Here is a 24515-nt window from a genome sequence, read left to right as displayed (position 1 = left end):
TGCACGAAAATTACTTCCGGTTATCACTCGCAAGGGTAGTTGACGCGCAAACGAGGTGCTTCTTTTCAAAATATTTGTTGAGTTGTAGTGTATTCGGGAATTACCTGCAGAATTCTGGCCGCCAGGTGTCAGACTACTCTAAAACCCTGTTTTTTCAACATGCCTCTTGCTCAATGTGTCGGTCAAGTTCCCTTTGATATGGTAAGAGCTAAAGAAAAGTGTACAACTTATCAAGTAGTGCTGATTCTGATTCTGATTAAAAAGAGTCTCGAGACCTCAAAAGGAGGAAGTGGAGACCGTTTGCATAGATTGTATAAGAATAAAAATTTATCTATTTGAACAAGTGAATTTAAAACATCAATTAATAAAACCTTCCTGTTCTAATGATCTCCCAATCTAATATCCCGAGAAGTTCGTGGAATGAAGCTGTTAAAATATGTGTTTGTGTTGCAGGCGATTGCCTTTGGAGCGTTAGACCGAGATGATCTGGTGTCATACTGGTGTGGTTGGGACATTAAAAAATTAAAACTTTCAATTAGCGCTGAGTGTGTGCTATTAGATAAAATGTTTATTAAAAGGTTGAGTCTTGCTCGTTTTCTTCTGATCTCTAAAACTTCCAACTGGATATTCTCTCGAGCTTCCGTTACGCTAGCAACTCCTTTCAAATTACATATAAATCTCACGGCTCTTCTTTGTATAAATTCAATTTGAGATATGTGTTTGACTAAAAAAGGGTCCCAGACCTCACAAGTGCTGAGTTTTCACTTTGGTCAAATGCAGCAGATTCGTATACTATATCTTAAGCAATCCTTTTTGCTAACTTTTTGCGTCTATTCAAACCTTACATATGTTTTAGCGGTCTGCGTTTTATAGATTTCTTCACACGCTGATCTTCATATTTATCTTAGGATTGCAAGGAATGTATCACTAGCAACTATGACTACGCCCATTTCGCTTTATGCTATTTTAACAGCACCTACAATATGAACCATTAATTGCTAATGATTCGGTCAACTATAAACAACCACCAAAATTTTTCATGACAGCACAATAACAGTTATTCATTTGACAATATCATGGATGATTGCTTGCAATGATTAGTTTAGATTCTTTTCAGGTTTATTTATTGAGAGAAAATAAATTCATTTATTTCACAATCTGCATCGTCCACGAATTCATTCTTCAGTTGCTAAGATATTCATTAATGACACACTTGACATAATAGTGAAGAATTCATTTCTGTTATTTGTAAATGGAAAGGCCACATCAAAATGGTTTGAAGTTTTCGATTACAAAGCACAGCCAAAGCGAGTTTTAGATCTTTATATTAATCTGTTTTAGTCCTTAGGGGATGGTCTGGAAGCCATGCATGTTGATGAACAGGATAGTGGAGGGGTAAGTTGCATTTGTTAATTGTTAGTGTATTACGTTACGTCATGGTGAGTGACTTAGCCTGGCAATCTTGGAAGATTGCCGGAAAAAGGAGCGCATATCCTTGCTACACAAAATGATATCGGTGATTTACATTCTGGATCTCCAGGAGTTTTATTACACAAATTTCCGAATCCTTTTTGGACCAAAGCTGCACCGCTATTCATAGTTAGCAAGCTACCCTACCGATGAATGTTTCTGCTAAATGTACTGCGTATCACAACAGTTGCTTCCGCAGAACGATATGGGCTGTAAAACTCGGTGACGTGTACAATTTGTGATAAATTTCACTCATTTTTATTAATAATTTTATGAGTATACATCAGTTGTTTTTATTTTAATTATTCATTTTATTTTTACCATTTTGTTGAGGCTTGCACAATATATTCGATGGAATATTTGCAAGTACTAATTTTACTGATATCGTTGTGTTAGCCTCTCGTCTTTTACTGTTCTGGTTGCTCATTGATATGTTTAGATGGAGGATATTGTGCTTGACTTGCTGTATTGAGGTCCTATTTAAAGGTAAAGACTGCGTCATATTTGTTGGTTAGTAACTAGTCATTTCTAAGACTGATGGGTAAGAATTTGGCATCATTCATCTGTTGATCGGAGATGGATGTGTGGATACCTCTCTGAATTCAATGAGCATCAGCAGTTTTACACTTACTCAAGCAATAAATCATTGTCCTCACATTTGTATGCAATGAGCTGTGACAAAGTACTTTTGTGATATCTTTGACTGACCTTTGGCCAAACTCTTTCATATCTTCTTCTTGATATTCTATGTTGACCATTTGCTTTAATAAAAGCAATCTCAAGGCTTATTGTTGTCATGTCTGAATGTCCAGTTGTGACATGTGACATGACTCGCCATCAAAACATTTGACATGACTGTCATCAAAACATTTGACTGCACTTATGGTTTGATTATACAAGAACAAAATATGCACCTCTGCAAAGAATGTTGTTTTTTTTAATGCTGTGTCCTGTTTTTAGTGTTGGTACGCAAGGGCTGTTTGATTGTGCGAACACAGTTTTTGTGTTTCCTTCAGTTGTGTTCCCTTTTTGTGTTTCCTTTCCTTTGGATTAGTTTGGTCACGGAAAGGTGAGGAGTCCTGTGCATGGACTTCACAGTAACTTCCCTGAAGGCTATTAATTATATGTTCATGTTGGGGGAGAGATATATGTCATAGATGAGGTTTGTCTAGTGTAACCGTTGTCATATGCTAATGAGGTTGCCAGGGTGTCATGCGTTGCTAGTAGTTGATGTACGGCTGACTTCCAGCATTTGTCATGATGTGAATGTGACTTGGTTTGTGAGATATTGTTCTTTGCATCTGTTGAACAGTTTGTTACTAGTCTATAAAAGCCATGAAAGTTTTTAGTAGAAAAACTCTGTCATAGTTCGTTATCAGATGATCGCTGTATGAAGTTTGCTAAACCAGAGGCCGCCGTTGCAAACTTCCATGCTATTCAGTAATGATTAGGCCTCTCTTCATTCCGTTTTTCAACCCAGCGCAGTTCTGGAGCGCTTCCAATAACTAATAAGCAAACAGCTATTGAGTCTATAAAAAGAATTTATTTGAACCAGTCCCAAAGGACTAGCAGCGCTGCCGTTAAGCACTCTAGTGTTTCCATGACTGGCGCAGATCTGCAGAGGTGCAAAGCAGGTGCATGAAGTCCTACTAGGCCAAGCCATTGTTACACAACAGCCCATTATACGCTAGCTATTATAGGGGTAGGTGACCTGCTAATTTGGCCAGGCTGTTGCTAGTTGCTAGCCTAGTAAGCCTAGTACTCCTCCATCTTCCCAACACCGTAAGCTGGACAGATCAAAAAGCCAACAACGCCCACTGAGTTCTTCCTGCAAAATCATCCAATAACTTCCTTCCCACAATGCTGTTGAGTTTATACGAGGTGGTGTGGCAGGTGCAGTTTACGCAGTTAGATTTGGTATGAGCACTTCTTGGTTGTAGCTGCCGGTCTTAACACCTCGAAATTAGTCTACCTTGTATGAAGAGTTGCCCCTTTTCATGCTTGCTTATATGATGAAATTGTTCAATTCGACCCTTTCAAAATGACAGATGTTGAGATGATTTGTTTTCCAGTGTGTAATATTCTGCCTTCTTACGCATCAAGTAATTATGTCTCTACTCTATACACTAGTGTTACATGCCACGAATTTTTTAGCTTCGAAGTTGTGGTTTTGATCGTAGGAATGAGGAGGGTGAGTTTGCATGATACGCAGAAGTGGTCGCACAACTCGAAATTATTCGTAGCTGACGAGTTTATGTGCTATGAATAAATTGGCTGCACAACTCCGCGTTTTCTATATTAGTCTGTTGCGCTTTTATCTACGACGGGGCGCATAATTTAAGTCGCGGCTGGCACTTCTAAAATGCGTCCAAGGTCAAATGCCAATATCAAAGCGTGTAAGACAATTTTCTTTAAAATTCGAAGCTAACATTTTTTATTTTGGAGATATTTTTAAAACACATGCATTAAAAACAGAGTTGCGTAGGGATGCGGTAAAGACGTCACTAATGAAGACGAGGAAAATCCAACTTACGATTGCTAAGATTTGTGCAATAATACGAATATCGATGTTTACATGATACGCAGTACTTCATTGTTGATACGATGTTTTCAAAAATACTCCCCCTTTAAACGGAGATTTGATCGCTTCAAAGATTTAAAGATTCGAAGTTTTAAACAATCACATGCTACGAAGATGAAAAGTACGACAAAACTTCGTAGCATGTAACACTAGTGATCGCCATAGACTGTGTTTAGCTTCATGTAAGCCATTGCTACTGCATTAGGGAAAGTAGTACCTACTTCATTAAACAATAACTGTCACGTACAACTTTTATCGTATTTTCTAGGTAAATCAGACACGCTGATTCCGATTTTGTACTCAAAATAAAGATTGGTCCACTAACCTTCAAAGTCATTAAGGCTTTTTAAAGCGTTTCAATATCCGTCTCGAAAACAACACAATCGGCATAACAAGCTCCGCCCATAAATACGTGACGAAACCTAGCTTTTTCAGGAACGGAAGTTAGGGATGCTTAGTCCGATTTAGAATAATAGAGATCGGTGTCTTAAAACCCATTATTATCTATATCCAGCCTGTAAAATAATCTCAATCTTTTATTAAAGGTATATAAACTATTTAAAATTGCTCGTAGCTTGTTACATGATGTTTAAATAGGCTGAACGCCGAGAAAAAATGAGCTCAGAAAGCACGGTTTTATCACAAGCTAGCGTAGTTATGACGCTTTTTTGAGCTCGTTTTTAAATATGCAATGTTAAATAGCTTATCTACCTTTGAGAAAAGACTGAAATTATTTTTAAGGCTGATTTTAGATAATAATGGATTTTAAAACACCCATCTCTATTATTCTAAATCGGTCTAAACATCCCTAACTTCCGTTCCTAAAAAGCTATGTTACGTCACGTATTTATGGGCGGAGGTTGTGCCGATTGTGTTGTTTTCGAGACCGATATTAAAATGCTGTAAAAAAGCCTTCATTATTCTGAAAGTTAGTGGACCAATCTTTATTTTGAGTACAAAATCAGAATCAATGTATCTGATTTACTTAGTAAATACGATAAAAGTTGTACGTGACAGTTATGGTTTAAGTAAATGAATGTTGGAAAGCTCCTAAGATTTTAGCGTACAATCTGCTGCCAAATGAACCAAATCAAAATAATCTACCTATTAAAAAAATTATACAAAGTATGTAGGTATTCTAACGGTTCTCTATATACATACATATATATATATATATATATATATATATATGTATGTATATATATATAAATATATATGTATGTATATATATATATATATAAATATATATAATGTGCCTTCTCATACGGCAATACATAACACCATCACCCTCGAAGTGGTCATCACTCTGCAATCTTAGTGATGACTGATACAGAATGTTAAAAGATCCTGAATGATCGGAGCCTGAAAATGGCCAAAGAAGCAAAGCTTAAAAGATTACTAGCACGGTTTGGTTCATCTAGATGTGACCAAAGCTCAAATATTATTGGACAAGTTATTAGTGAATCCAATATTTGCTTTATTTCCTCACCATCGTAAGGTAGTAAACCCAATAAGATTACAACATCATCTATAACAAAGCTTACAAACTGTATAAAAGATCAAACGATATAAATGGAATTGAGCAGCACTAAAATAATAAATAGCTGGAAGAATGCTATTTTCGTTTTTTATTTTTAGTTTAAACTCGTTTGGCTATTCATTCTAAACTTTGGGAGCCTTGGATGCTGTGTTTGTGGCTAGAGCATTCATCCTATCATTGTTAATCACTAAAGCTTGCTAGGTAGTTGGCTTTTCCTAGTCTTACCCAGACATGCGTAGCCGTTCTAACAGCAGTGTTCAGTCAGTGTATTACTGTATTAACACTATTAACTCACTATAGTAATTCATTATTACTATATTGTACTCAGTGATTTCATTGCTGGAATCAAACTCAGCAATTTGTTAAGATGTTGGTAACAGTGCATCTTAGGTCGGTACAACGCGCATACAACGCATGCGCAACGCACATTCAAGGCACTTGCAACGCACAAACATTGTGGATACAACGATACCAAAAGAAATTTGACGCACTCTGGGAAAACATTTAGAAATCAGAAACGAAAGCAGAAACAATCTACAAACAAAATTTCCGGTTTTATTTAAAGAAGTTTTTATTTTGGATTTTTCGTTTGTTTAGTATTGCAAAAGCAATCGTGTTTTCTCAAAACGGCTAATTTTTTGGTTGCTAACAGAGAACACTTGTAGTTTGCTATTGGTAAAAAAATAAACAGAACAGGCAGTAAGCCAACTAGAATTCATTCGCTCTGCCCATTATCGTCAGTTTCGCAAAACAACAGTGATGCCGCTATGCCTGCAAAAAGGTTAATATTTTTGTTTCAAGCTTGCTGAATGTTTGTCTTACAACAAACGTACTCTGTTACTGCTAAAAATGTTTTAGTTGACTCGTGTGCAGCTTATAGAGTGAGTGATCATTGTGTCAGTCTGATATCTCAGAAAATAGCTTGTAGAAAACAACTCCAAATCTATGAATAAAACTGAACGAATGCTTATCGTATTCGTTCAGCTCTACGAATAGAACTGAATGAGTTCATAACTTGATAGTTAATTCTTGGATATTTTGTCACTCATACTTTTCTAGGGTTCGCGTAGAAAACCAACAAGTATCCTGTATTCTGAAGTATGTAACAGGGATCTTTATTGCAGCTAGGAATTCTGGTCTAAAATTGTCTTGTACATTTCCTCACGCTCTGGTACCATAAAAAACAAAGGTTGAGGTGAACTCAAAGGCAACTTTGTGCTAATCGTTTCCATTTATTGGTGTATTTGATTGCTGATTATGTTGCAAGACCTGCTGTCATTCAGCTCTGGTTTAGTTGGATGCCTGAGTATGACATGAGTATACAAAGTTATAAGCAATGAAGCACTTGCTCGACTACTTCAAAGGTTTATTTGGAAGATTTGGCAGTTTTCTTTTGCACTGTTTGTTTTATTATCATTCATGTTTATTATTTTTTACAACTTATGTGTCGTCATACCTCCACATGCGAAGTTAATTAATATCCACTTGTATATAATGTTACCTTGAGACTATGCTAATCCCTTTGGTTCTCTTTATGCCCTAAAAGCATATCACTACTTAGTAAATACTGCAGGTAATTACACATAGCATTATTATTACACATAGCATTAAAATAAATAAATAATGTATAAAACTATGCAAAGAAATTAAAGTGATGTAGAAAAAAAGAGGTTCTCACTGTTATTGTGCAGTAGAGCCAGGTGAACAGAAGTGTAGACACAGCGTTGCAAAGGCTCAGCTGTAAAAGTGGTGATAGAGATACATAGTGTAACTTACTGTAAGTCTTAACTTGAACTAACTAGTGTAACTTACTGTAAATTCTAATGAGAACTAACTAGTGTAACCTACTGTAAGTCTGAACTTGAACTAACTAGTGTAACTTACTGTAAGTTCTAACTTGAACTAACTAGTGTAACCTACTGTAAGTCTGAACTTGAACTAACTAGTGTAACTTACTGTAAGTCTTAACTTGAACTAACTAGTGTAACTTACTGTAAATCTTAGCTTGAACCTACTAGTGTAACTTACTGTAAGTCTTAACTTGAACTAACTAGTGTAACTTACTGTAAGTCTTAACTTGAACTAACTAGTGCAACTTACTGTAAATCTTAGCTTGAACCTACTAGTGTAACTTACAGTAAGTCTTAACTTGAACTAATTGGTGTAACTTACTGTAAATTTTAACGATAACTAACTAGTGTAACTTACTGTAAGTTCTAACTTGAACTAACTAGTGTAACTTACTGTAAGTCTTAACTTGAACTAACTAGTGTAACTTACTGTAAGTCTTATCTTGAACTTACTAGAGGATAAACTGACTAAGACTATATATTTTTGCTTATTTTTATGTTTTTGTTCATTTTTTTCCTTTTCACCACCTTTTTCTCTTGCTGACGAAATTTTGCTGCTTCAGGAAGCTTTGAACTATTGTCTGTTGAAATTTACTTTGAGCGTTGAATACTTGCCGGAATTTTATGTCGTTTCATGAATAGCAGAGGTTTGGCTGGATTTATTCAACTCTAACATGGAAGTAGTGCTACAAAAGTTGGCTGAGTACGCATGCTCCTTCTGTCTCCTGTTCTATTCATACTGATGGGTTGCATAAGAATCAACTCAATGGGGAGATGGTTGATGGGAAACCAATATTATGATTACTTGCCAAATATCTGACCTTCATAAGAATGAAAACCTATTAATTTTGGAAGGAAGTAGTCCTGTTGGTCATGTGACTACAAGCAATTGGTGCGTGAATCGTTACTAGTTACTATTGACCCCATTCAAGTTCATTGTGTTTTACCCTCGAGTGAGTTTGCATAGAGAGACTCGCCAAGCCTTCTGCAAGTGTAATAGGAGTATAAAGTATGTGGAATTCAATGCACTCTGATTGTCGAGTCATGATCTTGCATGTATTACTTTCATCTTGCCCTCAAGGTCTACCTTCTACAGTCCAGTATTGATTGAATGTCCGTCCCTCTTGTGTAGATTGTTTATATCCAGAAGTTACCTACTCCATTAGTCTCCTCTTTAGAAGAAGCAGTCATCCATTACAGATTAATTTTTCACAAAGTTTTAGAAGATTTATCAGAATGTATCAGTATTTTTCTATCATTTGCTATCGTTTTTGATGTTTGAGGGGATCTGACTGCCAGGATGTTTCACGATTAACATCGACAAAACTTGATCATGGTTCAAAAGCTCAGAAGAAAAATATGTGCGAAATGATGTCACTAGTTGCTATTGCTGCTATAGTTGGTATCGGCTATTGCATTCAAGTTACAGCATTGCATATCTCTATTCTGGCAGTCGCTTTGCAACTATAGGCGTCATAATCACACTTTCGCTTGACCTGAGCGTTTTAACCGCGATCATGTTTAGTCGATTTTAATCTTGAAACATCCTGGCAGTCAGATCACCTCAAATATCAAAAACAATCTCGAATGATAAACAAAACTGATACTTTCTGATAAAATCTACTAAAAAATTTGCGGAAGTTATCTTTAAACCCAATGTCGACACTTACTTCTCTCCGGAAACGAACATCTTAAAACCTGTTACCTTCAGGTTTTTTCACCAAGTTGTGACCCTCTGATTACAAATCTCTTTGTTAACCAAACTTACATGGTTGCATTTTATGTCATACATGTATTGCCTTAACAATCGCTGACAATTTAAATGGATATACAGTGCGCCCTCGAGTTACGATAACCCATTTATATAATTTTTTCACCCTACGATATAAAACACGATGATTTTTCACCTCGCCATCCGAAATATTTTTTACCAACAAAAATTTTTCTCATAATTCAAATCTAGCAGTCAGTGTGCTAATATGTCGGAATAACAAATATGCTGATATGCTATTCGCCAAAATCCCTCCCGAAATTCATGAACGAGATGCGATGCTCGAGGTCTCTCAGTTCCGTGTTATTAGTTCTTATAAAAACGAAACTGGAAACAAATCGGTAATAAAATTTTAGCCGATGAAAAAGTTGAAGTTCAGTCAAATAGTTAAAAATACATACTCAAACTTACGCGTTGCATATCAATATATAGATTGAGATAGCTGGTTCATTCAGAACATGTGACATGATGATAGAGCAATTGAGAACATGGTAGTTAATCACGCGGTAGCAAGCACTACACAAACCATACTCAATTCAGACTTGTTAAACTTTGATGACATTATGTTGGCTCATTTCAACCTTGACCTTATCGCAGGCCCACCTAATGCAGCTCACTATTATTGATTGAATGCAAATCTTACATATTCATATCATATATATCCTTTACAGGTTTTTATATATTTCTCAAAATTTGTGTGTGTGTAGTTCCAGCTATAGCTATTAAAATCTTGGAATAAAGAATCCGTATTGCAGAAGACTTGATCTCAGACCCTCAGATTCGCCTGCTTGATGCCTTGCCAACTCAGCCACACGAGCTCAATGGATTAATTAGGCGATATATGTCACTATATGGGAGCAAATACGCTACCGCTCTCCGTCATGACGCCAAGTGATGGCGTAGCGTCATGAGAAGCAGTAGCTCTTATTAGTAAGCTTACTCAAATTATCCATTGGCAATGTGCCAGTCTAATAGCAGGTAGCAGGCAACTCTCATTACCTCTCATTAATTATAAGGTGATTTTTAATACCCAGGCAACGCCAGGTAGCACAGCTAGTCTATATTAGCGCTGGGCACGAGTTTGGCCAACATCGGGTAGATGGTAGTGCTTGGCACGAGTACTTTTTGGCCAATGGGTTTTTTGAGTATCGGGTTTGTTGATACGGGTTTTATATCTAAAAATTTTAAACATTAACCTTTTGAATACCGTTCCCGTAATCTGACGGGCTGAGAGCGCAGTCTCAGCGTACCAAACCCGTAATTGCCCGTCAGATCTGAGTCTTCGATACGTATTTTTTAAATTCATTTATTTATTTTACAAACGGCACTAAAATTTTTAATTAATATTTTTAGGAGTTTTAAAAGATATCACACTACTATTTTGAGGCAATAATTAGTCCCTTCTACGCATGTGCAAAAAGAACACGTTGTTAGAAGTTGAACGTTCTTTATGGAAAGCTGATCATCATGAATGGACTCGATATTCGAGGCGCTGCTAAAAAGATTCGTTTACAGGAAGATACCGACTGGTTTGAAAGTGAAGAAGAGGATTTTAGACCAGAAAAATGTGAGGAAGACGATGAAAGTAAAAAAGAAAATCAACAGAATGAATTGGATTGCGAAAGTGAGACTGAAACGGCCGGCATTGAAACGGCGAATAATGGCGGATATCAAAGAGGAGCTGATTTAAAACCAAAAGAATTACATTTTGCTGACAGCCTGAGAGGAGTATAAGTTTGAATTCTTAAACAGGTAAGTGTTTTTATTATTCAAAGCTTTTTAAACATCGGCCATGATACATGTTTTATTTAACAAAACGAATAAATATGGCCTTCAGAAACATTGCGATGCTTCGGAGCCTGTTGATGATAAATATTTGGCAAGTTGCTTGTTTAGTTTTGCATATAGGTATTTTTAAAAAGCCTACTCTATTGCCTTACTGGTCCACATTCCTTTATTATCTACGCTGATTTTTAATCAGTTTATAAATTGAAAGAAAATTAGAAGCAAGTTTACACTTTATTGACAATTTTGAAGACCCTGCTGGCAATAAATTGTTCAAATTAAAAAATGTTTTTGCCATGACATGCGACTGGTTCTATCCTGTTTTTCTATCTGATAAATTTATATTTGTAGATGAAAGCTTGCTGGCATGGAAAGGCTGGCTCAACTTCAGACAGCATATTCCATCTAAAAGATCTAATTTTGGAATTATGTTATTTGCTTTCCGTTGCTGTCTCTGGCTATGTGCATCAATTGTCTGTATACATTGTCGATGAGCAAGCTGAATGCACTGGCAGCGGAGTCAATTTTGGAATATCTTTGTGCGAGTCATGTTTTGATCCTTACCATGCTAGCTAAATTTATTTACAAGTGGTATTTTATTTAGTTTCTGCAAATGCTTCACTGCTTTGTATTGCTAGCTTTTGTACATACATTTGCTAATCTATTGTATTAGTTGTGCATCAATGTGCTGTATTTGTTGCACACTGCCATCTCCAGAGCAGCAGTCTAATCAAATATTTCGGTTCTCATATTGTTCTGCAATCTAGCAGTCCATGATTTGCTGTTTCTGCTCATAAATGTTTCTTCCTGTCTTTTGCTGCTTCACCAAATGTGTGAATATAGGCTCACGACTCAATTCTTCTTGCACACATCCAGTTAATCTTTGCTGCAGCACACATGAATCTGTGCAATGACTTTATATGCAAATTTTTTACATAAATCTAGTCTCAAGAAATGCATAAAAATTCAGAGCAAAAAATGGTAACTGCACATATATAGATGTCTAGCTGCAAAGTTTTTGCAAGCTGTGTGGAGGAAAAAATCTCATTCTGCAGGAAAATGTCTCCGCTTCCAGATGCATATTCATTTGCAGTTTTGTGCCAATTTGCACGAAAGTTAGAGCAACCTTGTCGGATGACTGTCTTGCGCTGCTTATGGACATGGCGTTTCGAGCTTTTCCAATGGCGCTCCCGCTGTACATCGGAGCTCATAACTCCGCTTTCAATGCTCTTGGACGACTAAATTTTTTTGCAAATTGTTGTGAACATATGAATTCATGCAAGAATTATTTATACAACATTGCCAATTGCTTTTAGTGAATATAAAATACGATTGAAAATGACGTACTAACATAAAAAACTCGTAGCTTCAACGAATTGCGACTCTTGCAGGTAAGCAAATGCAAGCTAACTATATTAAAAAGTATCAGCTTGTAGAGAAATTTCTCAGGATTCTGATGCATGTTAATTTATGTAACTACCTCAATTTTGAAGTAAATTGATGCAGTTTTCACGCAGTGGTGTCGAAGGCTCAAATCGCCATAGTAAATGCACTGGTACGCTGGGGAATTTCCAGCCGTAAGCCCGCGGTCGCTAAAGGGTTAAACATGTTTTAAATTTTACAATGTGCAATTATAATTTTATTTAGTTTATTTATTGTTTTTTACTATTTTCTAACGACTGATATCCGACTGAGTTTTTTTAAATCGTACAAAATTTTTATAATTTTAGCCCGAATAATGATAAAGTACTGCTTTTTTCTGTTTGATGACATTTGCTGTGATTTGCTCGACTTTTTTTACTAGTGTTTTACCAAATACCATTGTATTATGAGCATGTTCAGATATATACAATAAAAGTTTAAAAACTTCGGCTCATTCGACAGATTGCCTAGGGTTACTGACACGCATTGACAAGAAAGGCCAGTGTTCAAATGGTTAACAGGCGGGTTATTAAACACTATTTAGAACGCTGGGCGCAATAGACCGAATTTTTGTCCACTTTACTCGACGGTTTCGTGTAACAAAACCCGAACTCGCAAGTCAAAACGTGAACCCGCAAGATCGAAATGCTCAAAATCTCTATTACCCGAGACTCGAGAGAAGATAAACTCGCGGGTCCAACATGTTTTATTACCCGTGCCCAGCACTAGTCTATATATAAATGTGAGTGTCTGTCTGTCGTTCGTAAGTCCAGTTGTAGCGATAAGATACGCAAAAAACTGCTTCGCACTGGAATTTAACTCCAAAACATTGTTTCTGCAGACAGGTGTGCTATCCACTACACCACACGGCCTGCTTGCCATACTATGGAATAATTGTGCACATACCTATTACACCTGCAAATCTTTAATGGCGATTGATTATAATACCCACGCTTCATTTAGCAAGCCGAAACTAATTTACTATAAGAAAAACCTTTCTGAAAGAGAAATACATGCTTAGACTTACACAAAATACTATAAATATATGTTTATATAGCATAAACCTAATTAAACTTATAGTAGACACAAACATAAGCAAACACCTTCAATTAAAAGTTACAATGGTAAGTGTTGTATATGTTGATTAAAATTAACTTTTTTGTATAGAAACCTTTTTATCACCCGCACAACACCAGCATTCAGTAGTATAGATATACACCCTACAGGATGAAATCATTCGATGGATTTAATAGTTCGTGTACAGTCAGTTTCACGAATTACTAAAATCTGTGAATAGTTAGTTATTTTTAACCCAAGGAAGAATAACTACTACCTCAAATTAAAAACTAGCCGCTAGGCAGAGTTAGTAAACGTAGCTGAGTTCCAAACACTTTTAAAATCATCGCCGCGGCTTTGACTTAGGCCCATTGCCAATGCATCACACTTCTTTACAAAATGATTCAAGGTTGTCAAAAGTTATTCGGCACGACATCATCATCGAAAAAATCTTTCCTTCAGTTCTTTACATTGAAAAAACTCATAACTTACCACAGTTTGTCGGTTCACCAAAGGCCTTCAAATCGATGAACATTCATGAAAACATCTGGATGCAGCCAAGAATTTATAGCTCAGCATGATCGACATAAAATTCTTAGCTAAATAGAAACTTAAACACGTGGTATAGGCACGTGAAGGTTTTACTCCATTGCTAGCTGCTTTCATGGATTAATTTATTCGCGAATGTGTTCATTCGCGAATGAGTTCATTTGCTAATAATTTCGTCTGCCAATGGGCATGAAAGACGATTTTTGCGAAATTTAAATCCGCGAATATTTTCATCCTAAAGGGTATATGATATATATATGTATCTATATGATACATATATTATATATGCGTATTATGTACATGTATATATATCTTCGATACAATACATTGACACTTGTCATATATCCATCTTTACAGCAGTAATTGAAGTGAGGTGATACTTGAACCGTTTTCATCTCTTTCACTTAACTTTCTTTCATAAAAGTATTTTTGTTGTGGTATTATGCAGCTCCTTAGTGAAATCAAATGAGACAAACAAGTTAAATGATTATAACATGGGAGTCGTCTACCGTACACACTTACTTGCTTTGCCATTAGATGAGGAGTACTGAGTTGGACTGTACTTGTTCTATGGTTTTTGATCACAGTATTTGTGCCGTATTTATCTGACTATTCGTGCCGTATTTATCTGACTATTCGTGCCGTATCTATCTGACTATTGCAATACAACAGTATGAATCTGATGACTACCACCATTTCAAAAAGTGCTGTAAGGAAGTTCTTTTGAAAACATACAATATCGTCAATGACGACCTAGACAATTTTATTCTCACGGTGACTCGCTTCTATTGCAGTCTGTTGTTTTGACAATGACTGTCTTGTGGTTTAGGCTTTATTACTGACTTCCATGCAGCTCTGTTTTCTACCTGCTGCTTGTCATCTGTTTGGGTCTAGTTCTCTCAACTTCATGTTCCATTCAGCTACATTTTTGTATCTCAGTCTTGATCTGCCCTGGTTCTTCTTTTCCTCATAGAGTTGTGAGTATACTAGTTTTGTTGTCAAGACCATCAAAAACATTTTTACGCACTGTAAAATAGTGTGGATAGATAATCTTTCAAAAAATAATTTTTTCTTTTGGTTTATTACGAAGACATAATTTTGTTGATGATTATCATAGCGAATAAGAAGTTATACGTACAACCAACTCATGAAATGCTTCGCTATTTGCGCTAGCATGTCTGGCACAGAGATTAAAATGATGTCATGGTCCTTGGGCTATACTGACATTGCAATGTAAGTTTTCATCCTTGTAAGCCTTGCAGATGACCAAATGACTAGTCGCCAAAAGAATGGTTGTACTTCATTTTAAACTTGTGATAGAAATCATAAAGATGGGAGATGTCAAAGCTAATCTTTCTCTGTCCTATCTCCAAAAGCCAAGACAGTTTTTTGATGAACTAGTAAATAGACTTGCTAACCCTTTTGCAGGCATAGCGACATTATTGTCGTTTCGCGATACTGACGCCAATGGGCAGAACGACTATTATGTCGCCACGCGAACGTTTTTTTATGAATTGATTTCTGGTTAGCTTATTGCCTTTTTTTATTTAATTTTTTTACTAATAGTAAAAAAATTACAATATATTGGTCTCTGTTAGCAACCAAATAATTAGCCGTTTTGAGAAAAAAAACGATCGTTTTTGCAATACTAAACGAACCAAAAATCTGAAAGAAAAACGTGTTTGAATAAAATGGAAAATTTTGTTTCCAGCTTGTTGATGCTTCTGTTGCTGCTTTCTGAATATTTTCCCAGAGTGCAACAACTTTCTTTTACTGTCATGGCGTCCTCCAAAGGCTATAAGCAAAGGCAAAGCTATAGAGGAAGAATAATAAGCACATGATGTCAAGGCTGTGGTGTGGGCCTCTGCAAGGGCAAATGCTTCCAAAATTACTATAGCTAGAGAAACACTTATATAAGAAATTGACTTATAAATGTTTATTTGTATTTACCTGTATAATAATAATAATGTTTTTGATGTTTGAGCTGATTTGATTGCCAGGATGTTTCTAGATTAAAATCGGCAAAACTTGATCCTACAAGTTAAAAATATTCAGATCAAGCGAAAGCGCGATTATATCGCCTATAGTTGTAGAGAGACCGACAAAACAGAAACTCATAGCGCATCAACTTAACGCAATAGTCGATATCAACTATCACAACGATTACTACTAGTAACTGATGTGATGTTGAGATGTTCAACTGCGATCAAATTTTATCGCACCTATTAATGTACCTATCGATAGTACATAGTTCATTATCGGTGACTGCAAATTAAGACGATTATTTAACATTCGTGAATATTTCAGGTTAGTTAAACATAAGAAGTTTTAGCACGTCGAAACCTAATCTTGTATACACAAGAAAGTCCCCTGATCCCAGATCCTATTAAAACTTCCTATTGACTGTGAAAGTACTTTGACTAGCCCAACTTGTATAATATATTGAAAGTTCCAAGCTTGCAAGACTCCATGAAACAAAACAAAAATCAAACAAAGTAAACATTTTTTTCCCATTTCAAAAAAGTGATGTTTCAGAGGTAACTCAAGAAACAATGATTGCAGTACACAGAGTCTGATAAAATGTGTATATTTGTTATGAATAGAAAAGCAAATAGTTTTAATGTACAGCTCTTGTTGCTGAGGAGAAGAAGCTTTCCAGTTTTGTTACCAAGAATGTGAATCAAGGTGTCATTAAAAACTAATGTCCTGTCAGCAGCATTTTTCATTTCTCGGTTGGTCAGACATGCCCTCGGTCTTCTGACGATATCTCAAGAACTAATAAGACGATTGACTTGAAACTTTGCAATTGACCTGCGAATGTATCACTTACAAGGCGACCAACATTTTATAATCTCACAGAAACTGGAAATGCGGAAAAACGTAGTGAAACTACACAGCCAAGTTTACGCTGGCGTAGAATAAAGTGGGAAAACAACTTTGTAAATTATATTGGGTCCTTCAATGTGTCAAGCACATCGTTCTTTTCAGTAACAAGTTGCAGTAGGGTAGGAAGCTGTAAGAAACAACTGTATAATGCATTGCTTCTTGTCAGTTATTTTGGTGGGCAGATGACAAGTTCGGCAGGTGCTTGAATATTTTGTTCATTTGCTCATGCTATTTTGATTGCAATGTCAAGTAACAAGTTAACTTTGCAATAGTACTAGTGGTTGACCTCATTGACAACCTGAATATTGGCTACCTCTCATAACATTGGCTGATGGAAATTCATGCTCTCTGATGATTTAATGCGACGAAAAGATTACAAAACAAAAATACCTGCATTAAAAGCAGGCTTTAGTTTCTGTAAACACATTATCATAATCAAGAATGCTTCTAGATTCACCATAATAGCTACTTGTCCGCGTCTCAAGAGACCTTGACCTGCCATGGCCTCCTCTATTTGATTAGCTTCGGCTTAGACTATGGTGATATCATCTTATAGTTATTTTCATCTTGTTAATTGATTCCTAAACCGACAATGTTCTGATGCACTAACAGGTTGTTTCTGTTGTCCTAGCTTAGCTGTTAGCAACACAAGATGGAAATAGGTAGTAGTTGTCGCATCTTGTTCCTAGTTGTTCCAAATTGTTCCTTTTGATTGTAGAGAGGATTTTAATTTCACTCCATCGTGGTATGTTGAAGCTACCATGATTTTAGTTACTAGTTGTTGTTGTTGCTAAAGTATTTTATGACTTTTTTAGTTGTCATAAAGCTCTCTAAGCTTCTCTGTGCTAAGCATGTCTACTTTTGACTAGTTACAACGATTTGCCGACATCCTTCCAATGTTTATGTTAACTATGCTATGTGAAAATGATTTACAATGGCATAATTATGAGGCACAAGCACGTTTTGAAAATCTGAAAATTAAAGTTAGTGTGCGATTCACCTGTTGACACCTGCCATGTTTGATGTTGTTCTTCTGATAAATAGAATAAGCCGGCAGTAATAACATACCTATTTCCTTTTTAATTCAATTTGTATCCCAAAAACACATTTCTGCGGACATTTGCTACGTTTACAAGACCAGCAGAAATATGACAAAAATGATCAAAATGTATTGTATTTGGTTTTAGAAGTTGTCTGCTCTGTTGTTGTATTTAATTTTGCATGCTACCATTTAGTTACGACCAGTGTCGTATAGTTTCACAGAGTCCCGTGAGTCTTGTTACATGATGTTTAAATAGGCTGAACGCCGAGAAAAACGAGCTCAAAAAGTGGGGTTTTATCACAAGCTAGCGTAGTTATCGCGCTTTTTTGAGCTCGTTTTTAAATATGCAATATTAAATAGCTTATCGACCTTTCAGAAAAGACTGAAATTATTTTTAAGGCTGATTTTAGATAATAATGGATTTTAAAACACCCATCTGTATTATTCTAAATCGGTCTAAACATCCCTAACTTCCGTTTCTAAAAAGCTAAGTTACGTCACGTATTTATGGGCGGAGGTTGTGCCGATCGTGTTTCTTTCGAGACCGATATTAAAACGCTGTAAAAAAGCCTTCATTACTCTGAAAGTTAGTGGACCAATCTTTATTTTGAGTACAAAATCAGAATCAATGTGTCTGATCTACTTAATAATTACGATAAAAGTTGTATGTGACAGTTATGGTTTAAGTAAATGAATGTCGAAAAGCTCCTAAGATTTTACCGTACAATCTGCTGCCAAATGAACCAAATCAAAATAATCTACCTATTAAAAAAATTATACGAAGTATGTAGGTATTCTAACGGTTCTCTATATACATATATATACGTATACGCATGTATATATATATAAATATATATGTATGTATATATATAATGTGCCTTCACATACGGCAATACATAACACCATCACCCTCGAAGTGGTCATCACTCTGCAATCTAAGTGATGACTGATACAGGATGTTAACAGATCCCGAATGATCGGAGCCTAAAAATGGCCAAAGAAGCAAAGCTTAAAAGATTACTTGCATGGTTTGGTTCAGCTAGGTGTAACCAAAGCTCAAATATTATTGGACAACAAGTTATTAGTGAATCCAATATTTGCTTTATTTCCTCACCATCGTAAGGTAGTAAACCCAATAAGATTACAACATCATCTGTAACAAAGCTTACAAACTGTATAAAAAATCAAACGATATAAATGGAATTGAGCAGCAATAAAACAATAAATAGCTGGAATAATGCTATTTTCGATTTTATTTTTAGTTTAAACTCGTTTGGCTACTCATTGTAAACTTTGGGAGCCTTGGATGCTGTGTTTGCGGCTAGAGCATTCATCCTATCATTGTTAAATTGGTAATCACTTAAGTTTGCTAGGTAGTTGGCTTTTCCTGGTCTTACCCAGTGTCGTATAGTTTCACAGAGTCCCGTGACCAAAAACCGGAAACAAAAACGCTTGATTCCAAACAAACCCGATCGACGTACTGATCTCTAATGGAATATTCATACCTCGCTCTCAATACCGCTCTTTTTTGCATTTACTTTACGTTTTTACAAAAACGTTATTAGTCGCTTTTTGTAGGACATTTTGTTTTCTTTCAATGGTTTATGGTACAACGATCAATTTTAAAGCGACTGCTAATGAGAGTAGTTTTTGTTAATTAATGTTGCGGCCTTTCCATTATAACTTATATAAAAATAGTAGCGTGGCCTGTTTGTTTGGAATCGCAGGACCTCCCGTATACGCTTCTGTTGGTCGCGGGGCTCTGTGAAACTATACGGCTCTGGTTACGACTAGCTGTAAGCCTTAGATTTCTTCCGTTTTGTCTCAGATAGCTCTCTGACGGTTGTTTTTGAACTTGGTTCTCGAGAACCAAACGGAGTTTTGAAACTAGATGTTTTTTGGGGACCTGGTCGAAGGCACAAAGCATATACGTGAAGTTTCCATTAAATCGGCCCCCAAATATGGAAACTTATAGTGTTTGCGCAGGTTTACACACATAGGTACTAGTACAATTGCCAGTCCCGTGCACTGTGAGAGCTCGTCATGAGTAATCAGTATACGTAGAATTATCATATGGAGTAGTAAGGTGGCCGAGTGGTGTGGTGGTAGCATGCTAGCCCATAAATCTTACACCCTGGGTTCGATTCCTGTGTAAGGCAATCTTTTTTGCTATTACAATGCATTGACACATTGATGCATTGTTACATATATGCATTGATTGGTTTGATTGCATTGATTGCAATGCAATCTTTCCTTAATGTAGTAAAGATTGCGAGATTGATAATTACTATGTTATATTTTTATTACTAGTTCATTTATATATTTTTTAATTGTTATGTATTCAAATTATTGGAAATACATCATTTATTTGATAGGTTTAAAATATCTGTAAATAATAAATTTAGATATAACTGGATTAAGTTACTCCATATAATCTCCGTCTCTCACACTTCCGCCAAGAATAGCATCCAGCCTACAGTTCTCTATGTTAAAGGTTGACTTGCAACAAAATTTACATTACAGTTATTTGGTATCAAAAGATTCACCATGTCTTACTCTATAAATACTCTACAAAATATGTGGGGATGTGATTACAAGCTCTTAAAAGCTAAAAAACGAACAGTTAATCGCATCCACACCAGACCGCCGTAGTTTGGATTCGCTTTCCAAAACGGCTCGAATGTGACGTAGGTGTGGTAGATGGTTTCTGTTTTAACTTTCATGTACCCTTATTCGTCGAAATATTTTCACAAATATACTTCACGCATTCAATAAAACCGTGTCTATTGTTCTTACGCGTCTGTTTTATCGTCATTGTAATGCTGTCACTTTTAGCACTGATATCTTATAATTTACCGTAAAAATTCATTTAATTTTTTAGCCTTACCTCGAAGGAGTACATATCATTGTCTGATAATCAAGACGAGCCTGTTGGTCACCTGTGATAATCGAAAAGTGTTGCAAAAATTATTTGCGAAGTATTGGGTCACATGGTCAGATTACGACTTGACGATTATATCAAGGCGAAACAAAACTGTCAAGTAGTGAGCGTCCATATTTGATACGGGGTCTTCGGTAAAACCCGAAGTGTTTGTCATAAACTAGTGCTACAATAAGTTTTATATTGAGCTTTTTATTGGCCTTTCAATTCACGTGAGAACATCACGTGACAAGACAATAACCAAACTGTCATGACTATGTCAGAGAAATAAACGAATTCCAATCTGCGGCGGCTTTTCGTTTTTGAGCTTTTAAGAGCTTGTAATCACATTTCCACATATTTGGCACCTACAACACAACAGAGTAAGACATGGTGAATCTTATGATACCAAATAACTGTAATGTGAATTTTGTTGCAAGTCAATCTTTAAGGTTATTGAGTATTCCTTTATTAATTTTACTTTGGTATACAATTTAGGTTTTTAGCATTTTTTTATGCATTTGTTATTATGTTATATGTAATTATCGAAGTATTTATTGTTTTTTTCACTCTGGAACAATTTTTTACAAAATGCGATATATTCATATAAGACTCCACATACAAAGCAAATATCAAAGTGGACTAAATTCATGTTGAGGTTTGACTGTATGTCTATCTGTTTCAGATATAACATTTGAAATTGTATAAGAATGGCTCATAATATACAAGGTGGTCAATGCCCTAGTAACTCAACACATTGAGTGCACTCTGTATAGATAATTGTATCAATGGCTTACATAATTATTATAGCTATAGTGTTATGATTGTGTACTTATGCAATACTATTATATGTGCCTATGCAATACTATTATATGTGCCTATACAATAGTATTATATGCATATATTCCTATATTTTGCTGTTACGATTGCTACTACAAACTATGGTCGTTTAGAACTGCACACACATTCCTGTGTTCTCTTTAATGATTAGCAGCACCGTACTTATAAGTTGTCTTCTCATTTTTGCTTATTTCCGTGCCATGAGAAGATGATTCTTTGGGTGTGCCCAACGAATACCGTTTCATTTGTTTGGATTGTTTTTCTAGTTGTGAGAGGTTATTGGTTTGTGTAGTTGGTATTTTAACTCACTGACTGTATAATAGACGTATATGAGCTGCTCTTTCGACCCTTTACGCAGTTTGATTCGGTTCTATTTGGAGTCGTAATCCCTCTGGCCGCTTTTGGTGACTTGGTAGAATATTATTATCATGATATTATACGTTATTGAAGGCTTTGCTGTGAGTAGTAATTCAAGAGCTGGCTTTCATAGAAAGCCAGCTCTTGAATTACTGCCTTTCATGGAAAGGGGACTATCTAACACGTCTCGTTATATAAACAGGCATGAACCAGTGCTATATGAACCAGTGCTCAGGCAGAGAAGCCTCAGTGAGCAGAGCAAGTGAGCTGGGCTACCGAGTTGCCGTGCCTCTGCTGACAGGAAGTTTGTTTGTGGTGGTCTGGTCATAAGCGACCATCATATAGCAGCGAGGCTGCTTATTTGGCTTGCGTACAGGCCGGCAGTAGGGACTGCTGTGAGATTGATAACAGTATTTCTGCTATAGTTGTGTATCGTCATGGCGATGAAGGCTGGTAGAAAAGGGGAGGTTGGTGCGCCATCATTGCAGCTCGGTGCTGCGTAACAACTTCTATGTTGTTTTGTTTACAGACTTTCAATATGAGGTCCATACCAGTTGAATTGTTACTCAATAACAACAAAAGGCAATAAACTTTAGTCATGGTAGGTTACATAGACACACAGCAATGAAACCTATTGCGGTTTGGAATGAGTAACTAAACATGTACAAACCCAGCTTTAGAAAATAACATTCCTTCAGCTATTTATTGTTCTATTGCTGCTCAATTCCATTCGTATCGTTTGATTTTTATCCAGCTTGTAAGTATTTTCATGGATGGCAATGTATTCTTATCGGGTTTACTATGTTATTGATGGTGAGGGTATGATGTGAATAATGGATGCACTAAACATATTGTCCAATCAAATTTGAGCTTTTGTTATGCCTAGTCGCGATAAAAAGTAATAATAACACGTAAAGATGAGGAAGCTTGTCAATTGATCATGTGGTTTGAAAGAGTCAAGGCGTGCTACTAGGACACAACTTGTAGCATGCATTCAAGTCTTCAAAAGAACTGTATCAGGCTTATAAAAATAACCAGAGATTGATTTCCATCAAAGCCACCTTAATACCAGTTCTCTAATTTTCTCTAATTTTGCTCTCTGATGTTAGATGATTTTTACAGAGACACTGTTTAATTAACGCATTGTTAAAATTATTTAGCGGGGTTTGCCTGAGCGTTTTATTTCAGTGAAACATCGGTGTATAAAAATAATTTTTCCTAGATCGGCTACACACATTAAAAATAATATTCCTATAAGAGTAGGCCTACATGGCAATACATTTAATTCTTAATGAATATCACCGGTAATTCACATGCCATTAAAACAAATGCATTTTACAAAGTTATGTGAAAAAATTAAATGAATGAAATATTAATTAGAAGATAGATGTTTTCGTGGTATGTTATCTTGAAGAGACGTGAAGTGTCGACTGCACAATGCACAGATTCGAAAATAGAGGTGGCTATAGAAATATGAAGCTAACGAGAAATTACTCTTCGTTAATATAGAGCAAATTTAAGTTAATTTATTTTATACATGTATATGTTTCCTATGTATATTTCACTACTTTTTATTTTTAATTTGTACCAGCCTTTTCCACTTTAACTTACAAAACTTTTGAACCATTAATTAAAATCACTTCAGGTGTAGGGCCAAAAGATTGTATATCAGAAAATTTGTATGTCAAGGTTATCGTAAGTTAAGGTCCGACTTTGATTAAAGTCGGACCCAAATACACATATAATTGTGATCAGTGTAAATATGGTTTAACTTTCCTTTTCATGGCTCACCATTTTACCAAAATCCTGAGTTGTCTTTTCTGGTGACTGCACTCATATTACATGTAAAGACAACTTACATTTGGCATACATAATGCCACCATACTCTCAGATTCCTTTCAGTAAAAATGGCAGCAGGTAATACTGTTTGTACAATCATCTCATTACACATTGTTTGCAGTCTCATACAATCAGTTCAGATCAGGCCAATAGATTGCTCCAGCATCGAAGACAATAGACTGAACATTTGCAGCAAAGTTTTTATTATGGTGAAACTTTAGGATTGCATATTACAGGAATAGTTTTTTAGATTTTTTTGTAGACTTGCTTTGTCTACCAAATTTTATAGTTGCTCATAATAGTATTTAAAGTGAAGAACTGAGGTCATTGGGAAGATTTGATTTTTCCACTGTTGCTATTATCTGTTTTTTGTCTATCTAACTCATCTAAAATGCTTATCTGACACATATTACCAGTCAACTTGTAGAGAAGGAATTACACGTTATTGTAGGATGTATAAATTAATGGCTACTTTAGTTCTAAGCGTGGTCTGGTTCGTTGTTTCGTCTGTAAAGCTTTTGTCCATCGTTACTCCATATATATCACGGCTACTAGCAATGGCCAACACGACGATTTGTTGCGCGGTCCAGTGCAACCGCTAATAACT

The 24515-nt window shown here is 35.9% G+C and overlaps 1 protein-coding gene across 1 annotated transcript in view; it reads left to right on the top strand.

The window, feature by feature from the left end:
* The first annotated feature begins 44 nt into the window (after positions 1 to 44).
* LOC137408375 (ribosomal protein S6 kinase 2 beta-like) overlaps positions 45 to 24515 on the top strand; it is a 77592-nt gene continuing 53121 nt past the window's right edge. Inside the window, exons 1-2 of the mRNA XM_068094879.1 lie at positions 45 to 201; positions 1342 to 1395. Coding sequence (XP_067950980.1) covers positions 160 to 201; positions 1342 to 1395 — 96 coding nt within the window. The 5' untranslated portion in view covers positions 45 to 159. The remainder of the gene's footprint in view (positions 202 to 1341; positions 1396 to 24515) is intronic.

The sequence above is a fragment of the Watersipora subatra genome, chromosome 11, assembly GCF_963576615.1.
Source record: "Watersipora subatra chromosome 11, tzWatSuba1.1, whole genome shotgun sequence".
NCBI classification, from domain to species: Eukaryota; Metazoa; Bryozoa; class Gymnolaemata; order Cheilostomatida; family Watersiporidae; genus Watersipora; species Watersipora subatra.
The sequence above is the reverse complement of the archived record's forward strand: the minus strand, read 5'-3'. Positions and strand labels throughout refer to the sequence as shown.